This window comes from Athene noctua, chromosome 7, assembly GCF_965140245.1.
Source record: "Athene noctua chromosome 7, bAthNoc1.hap1.1, whole genome shotgun sequence".
Taxonomy (NCBI): domain Eukaryota; kingdom Metazoa; phylum Chordata; class Aves; order Strigiformes; family Strigidae; genus Athene; species Athene noctua.
Window position 1 is genome coordinate 30,002,369 of NC_134043.1, and position 6,007 is coordinate 30,008,375.

At 52.4% G+C, this 6,007-nt stretch overlaps 1 protein-coding gene across 2 annotated transcripts; it reads right to left on the reverse strand.

Moving 5' to 3' along the window:
* Nucleotides 1–421: 421 nt before the first annotated feature.
* On the reverse strand, nt 422–5,280 carry LOC141962478 (putative methyltransferase DDB_G0268948). 2 transcript variants are annotated; one of them, XM_074910683.1, is made up of 7 exons: nt 5,185–5,280; nt 3,960–4,088; nt 3,549–3,709; nt 3,059–3,272; nt 2,294–2,394; nt 1,416–1,553; nt 422–837 (listed from the first exon to the last, which is right to left on the reverse strand). In XM_074910683.1, the coding sequence occupies exons 2-7, from the start codon at nt 4,068–4,070 to the stop codon at nt 747–749; spliced, it is 816 nt and encodes a 271-aa protein (XP_074766784.1). In that variant the 5' UTR covers nt 4,071–4,088; nt 5,185–5,280; the 3' UTR covers nt 422–746. The 2 variants fall into 2 exon arrangements, with proteins under 2 accessions (XP_074766784.1, XP_074766785.1); XM_074910684.1 differs by lacking the exon at nt 5,185–5,280 and adding an exon at nt 5,073–5,182.
* Between the last annotated feature and the right edge of the window lie 727 nt (nt 5,281–6,007).

The window sequence follows — 6,007 nt, forward strand, 5'->3', positions numbered from 1 at the left end:
TCGAGCAGATCAACACTCCCACCCAACTGGGTGTCATCTGCAAACTGACTGAGGGTGCACTTGATCCCCTCGTCCAGAACATCAGTAAAGATGTTAACCAGGAGTGGCCCCAACACCGAGCCCTGGGGGACACCACTCGTGACCGGCTGCCAACTGGATTTAACTCCGTTCACCACAACTCTCTGGGCCCGGCCATCCAGACAGTTTTTTACCCAGCAAAGCGTGTGCCCATCCAAGCCTCGAGCAGCCAGTTTTGCCAGGAGAATGCTGTGGGAAATGGTGTCTAAAGCCTTACTCCCCTGCAAAACAGAAGGCCACTCAGGGCCTAGGTAAGCAGTGCCCATGAAGTGCAGTTATTCCCACCCCAGCAGGTGCTCTACAGCCTTTTGTAAAGAGAAGAACCAAAAGCAACTTTTTCCTCAGCCTTTTTTATTATTATAGTGTAAGAAATGCAGCAAGTTTCTCAGCTATTACTGTGATTCTCATCCCCATGTGCAATCAAACCACCACCAGTATGAAACTGGACCCTTGCAGTGCTGAGGGCACAGCACTGGGCCAACTGGAGGACCAAGGTGGACAGGAACCCCAGAGCAGGCATAAACTGTCCACTTCCCACAGAAGATCAACATTTTAATCAGCAAAATAAGCATTGAACTACCCAAAGAATAAGAATGGTTACAAGTGGGGTATTAGGAGACAGCCCACTGCTTCCTTCCCTTCCAGCACCAGGTCAGAAGGGTTTCTTCTCACTGTCCCTTGCACCCCAGCACACAGACATGCCTCACCCAGAACTCCACTGGGGTTTCAGGAGAAGAAACTCCCATCGTCTCCAGCATCCTGAAACAAGAAGCAGAGGAAGGGTCTCACTCCACCCAGCCACCTCCCACCCAATATGAGGCAACATCTACAACCTCAGAGATATGTGTCTTCCACCTAAAGCACAGAGGTCATGATGGCAGATGCTTCCAGCACATACACAAGGGTCGTTCTGGTCAGTGAATAAGTTCACAGGCACAGGGATGCCTTCCCTTGTTGTGGGCCAAAATAGATTAAGATGCAACCATCAATGTTTTTCCTGCTCTCTGCTAATCAAGAGCAAGGCAAAGAAACTCAAAATACTTATGACGTTAAGACTTACACGGATACACCAGTGCAAGAACACATACAGCTACATGGACTCAAAAGTTTAAGTCAACAGACTCAAACAGGTCAGTCATGCTGTGAGCAGCAGATAATCTGCTCTTTAACCTCTGACAAGTCTCCATCCACACCGGGGGTGGTGGTGGGGGAAGGAGGGAGTGCATCACTGCACAGCTCACTTCCAGATTTGAAGGGGTCTCCACAGTCTCACTCTTCATGCACTGCGTAAGACAGGTCCTCTGCGTCCTGCTTGTTTCCACAAGAGTTTTTCTTACCTCTTTTCAGTCTCTTGGAGGAGGGATGTTGCAGCTTTGGGGTCATTCTTCATGAAGACTTGATACGGAGAGGCAGACTCCATGTAACCAACCACACCAGCAATTGTCATGGGAATTTTGTCAAAGATATCAGTGATTCTAGGAGGGAGACGGGGAATAAAGGAGCATTGGCATGTTAAATTTCAAAGGCAGAAGAACAAGGACAACAGATTGAGGTGGTGGCGAGTAAAATACCTGACACCATCAAAGGTCCAACAGATGGAAACAACATCAGATTGTGGCATTTGGTGGGTCAGGAGCTCTAAGTGATGCACTACTGGAGAAGCAGAGATGGTCCCAAGGACCATCTAACAGAGTCTGTGACTTGAACAGCCCTTTTGATACAGGCCTACCTGGGGAGCCTGTTCCTCTCCAGCAGCCAGGACACTACCACCTCTGCAACAGCACCACCAACATCTCCTTTTTGCCTGCAGAGTCAGTCCCTGCCCCATGCCTTGGGAGCCAGTGCCTGCCTTCCTACCTGGAGGCCAGGGGCAGGTTCTCTCACACCATTTTCCCCCTTCATTCATTAAGCCTCAGATTATCATAAGCTACCAACTAAAAAAAAAAAAATCTAACCCAATCCTCGCTGGAGCAGGAAGGGTCCTTGCAGCCCTTAGACCACACTTGCTTGCCCAGCATAGAGCCACATTAAATCCAACAGGAATGGAAATGCACCCACACAGCTCTGCCATGATACAAAGGCATTTTCTGAAACCTGGCAGCTACCTGCCGCAAACCCTTGTGTCCTCGCTGGGCCAGTGGCACAGCAGCCCTGTGGAAGAGTGGAGACGCCACCTCTATCCACTCCCAGTGCTGTGCCAAGAGTTTCTGCTCACCTCTTCTTGTCTGGAAATGGCAAGGCCTCAAAGACCTCTTTGTAGTCTTCCAAGACGATTTTTAGTCTATTGTGAGAGTATTTTAAAATCAGGTCCCAGGTCTGTAAAGAGAGCGTATTAAAAACCAAATACAAAGTCATTTGAAGCTCTCAGTTCCCACTTAACTCAGGTCTGCTTGGCCCTAGATCTGATGCATTCATACATGTACTTTTTTTTAAATATTCCTTGGATTAAAATACACAAAATCTTATTTAGTGTCAAGAATTTAAGGATCCTATTTTATTGCAAAGATAAGTGTCCTAGCCTCCTCCCTACACTGCTTTTACTTACAGTGAAAAAATCTCCTTTTATCAAGTTGTTAAACTTTGTCAAGAAACATCACTAGAAAAACCCACCACACTCTTTCCAAACAGTTTCTACTTCCCATTCATTTCACTGTGATCAGAGCAACAGGAGAAGTCTCTTTGACGATATCAGCCTCCCAAATTTGCTCCACAGCCCATCTCACCACACCAGAGTCTGTCCTATTAATCCTAATGTCCCTCTTCTCCTCATCCAACCAGCCCCAGTCCTGCAGGGGAACCACTAAAGCCCATTTCAACTTCGTCCCTGTATTTTTAACCATCCCTATGCCCCATCCTGTAATAGAAGTCCTCTAGTCATACCCTCAAGCCCACTGCTTCCCTCTCTGCATCAAAGTACCACACATATCCTCCTGCCCAGACCAGGAGGGGAAGCCCTGAGGTTTAAGTGTCATCACCTCACCTCCCTGAAGACTTTGGTCAGTTTTTCGGAGCAGTTTCCATAGCGCAGACTCATGTCCACGGTGTAGGTGCTGATGGCCACGCAACCACCTGGTTTCATCACCCGGTTTGCTTCTTTCATGAACTTCTCAATGTCAAACCAGTGTGCGGCCGTAAATGATGTCAGGACATCCACCGAGGCATCTTCAAATGGCAGCTCCTCCGCAGGGCACACACTGGAGTGGGAGAAGGAAAAAAGGTAGTGTGTAATACAGAAATTAGGAAGTAGGACGTGAAGTGAGTGGGCAATTTTTTGGAGTCAGTAATGAGACTGTTTGGGATGCAAGACCATGGCAAGTCTAGGATAATGCCTTTCCACACCAAGAATCCCATCAAGTGGGATTGACTTGGGTGCCTGCTGGCTCTTACAACAATCATACTCACAAAACACCATCTCTGTGTGAGGACGTGAGTTTTGCCTTCAGCTGAGAGTTTGCTGCCCTGACACTCACAGGTAGGAGACGTTGGGCAGGGAGGGGGCATCCCTGGCCTCCTGAATCTGTGCTTCGCTGATGTCCGTTCCCACCACCTTCTTGAAGTGCTCCGCAAGGAAGCGGGTGCCTTGTCCAGTCCCGCAGCCAACATCTACCACCAGCTCAGCAGGGTTCGCCCTCTGCAGGGAGGAGGAGATGGGTCTCAGTGGGCGAGTGGCCACCCAATTTCTGTGCTTTTACCCCATTCCTTCCCCACAGCGTGCACAAACAGCCTTGACATGGCACAACCCATGGAAAAGCTCTTTGGTGCCCACATCTTGCCCTGAGCAAGTGGCACCAAGCAAGGTAACACCCCCAGCAGGGTAAATATTATTGCCCACAAATACTACTACCTTGGTTTTCACTACAGCCTGGCCATACCCCACTCACCTTTTCCTTCAGGTAGGTGAGGATGGTTTGCTGCAGCTCTTCACCCGGTGCAAACCTGTATTTCTGGTAGACAGCTGCGTGCCCTCTCCCCTCGAACATCTGGGTGGCCATGCTTGGGTGACCTGGCACCTGGGAGGAGGCAGCAAACCAGGTTTGTTACCACGGGATCAAACTCCACCCGCTTCCTCAGTGCATGACCGCAGGCACCAAAGCCTCCAGTTCCTGGCAGGGCCCCGGGGAGGACTTTGCCCGTGAGGTTCCCCCAAAGCAAGTTCAAACCTGCCCTCCAAGCGTCCCGCCTACAGGTATGACCTAATTGTAGAAACAAGCCAGCAGTGTCTGAAAAGGAAAAGCTTTCTAGGTTTTTAAACCATTCTTCTCCTTACTCCTTTGCTTTCCTGCCCCACCTGGGTATCTTCTGAAATAAATCACCATTAGAGCTGGAATATCTGTGAATGTGGGGGGACTGAGCAGAGCATCAGAAAAACTAACCACAGAAAAGTTTGACATTGTTTTTTGTGAGGAAATCCATGTTTTAGTAGTAGCAACACAATCACAGCAAACCCCACCTATGCTTTCTGAACCATCCGATTTTTTTTTTTTTGTCCCTTTCTGCTCCAGAAATGCTCCAAGTCTTTTAAATCCAGAGCCCATTAAACCTGTCACCACACACAGAAGCGAGCCTGGCCTCACTGCCGAGCCCCTTAAGCCTCCCACCAGCCACGAAAGCTGCTCTCCCAGACAGAGCGCCCAGCCTTCCCCTGCTTGCCCGTCCATTTCACCCCCCGGCTGCTACAAGCCACACGGCCCTGCACCCACCAGGCAGGGCCCCACCAGCCGAGGCCCAGCGGCCGCCGGCGCCGCAGCGGGAGGCTCGCGGCCTTGCCCGGTTTATGCGGGGCCCGAGCAGGCGCCGGCTGCGGGCAGCGCCCCGGGGCCCGCCAGGAGCGCTCCCTGCCCCGCCCGACGGCCGCGTCTCGCGTGTTCGCGGCCAGCAGAGGCGTGTGACAACAGCGCGTTCCTCGAGCGACGCACAAACACCCAACACGAGGCAATAAAGGGTTACTAGGTCTTGCGGCGCAGGACAGGAGGCTGAGCTTGGCAGCTGCTTACCCAGCTCAGGCCTAGACACTCCCAGCAGGGAGCCGCAGCCCTGCCCAAGCCCTTTCTGGAGGGGATTCCTCCAGGTGCTTCCCCCCCTCGCCGGCTTCACCCCTCCTCTTACCGCCTGCAGCCCCCGCCCCACGCGGCTCCCGGCACCAGCAGCTCCCCGCTCGCAGCTCCGGGACAAAGAGGCGAGCAGGCGCCGCCCCCAGCCCCGCCCGGCTGCTCCCCCGCTGCGGAAACGGGAGGGCGGCCTCCAGCGGCTCCCTCCCACCGCCAGCTGGAGCCTGCGAGCCCAGCCGTCCCCGCTACACCGTTTGGATACGTTCCGGACAGCTTGCGGAACGGCCCCGAGGCGGGGGCCGCCCAGCAGCCCCGCACATCCCAGCAGAGGGGCGAAGGAGCAGCAGAGCGGCGCCCGCAGCCCCACTCACAGGGGTCTGGCTGCGCTGAAACCCCCTGCCCTTGGCCCGCAGAAAGAGAAAAAGCGGAAACAAAGCCTGCTAACCCCAGCACCAACGTTAAGAGCACAGAGCATTGGTACTTCAGGACTAGGCAAAGCCCCCACCCCACTTCAGGGTGGGGCGTTACCCCTTCCCACGCCGGAGTACTTACCCCACGTTTATTTCAATTTGTATTTTGCACAGCACTTGTGAATCTCTGCTAATTAGTACAGCCTTTAAACCTCCCCTAATTTTAAGATAAATGAGTGGAACTTACCCAGTGGCTGAAGATGGAGGCCACCTGGCAGCAGTTTGCTGAATCAAAGCCTGGGTTGACGTTAGGGGGTTTGTGCCCTGAGTATTTATTTCATTTGGGTCACCTGCTGCTTAATTGTACCAGCGGCTGCATATCTGCGCCAAGAGAAAACACAAGCACCAAAGGCCCCTGTGTTTTCATAACCTACAGTGTCCTGCAGCATCTGGCGAGAGTCTGGCCTCTCT

Coding starts and splice junctions, on each gene's coding strand:
- LOC141962478 (XM_074910683.1), bottom strand. CDS start 4,070: ATGGCCACCCAGATGTTCGAGGGGAGAGGGCACGCAGCTGTCTACCAG. Junction 3,710..3,959: donor TCACCTACCTGAAGGAAAAG/GTGAGTGGGGTA, acceptor TCCTCCCTGCAG/AGGGCGAACCCTGCTGAGCT. Junction 3,273..3,548: donor CTGCCCAACGTCTCCTACCT/GTGAGTGTCAGG, acceptor CTCCCACTCCAG/TGTGTGCCCTGCGGAGGAGC.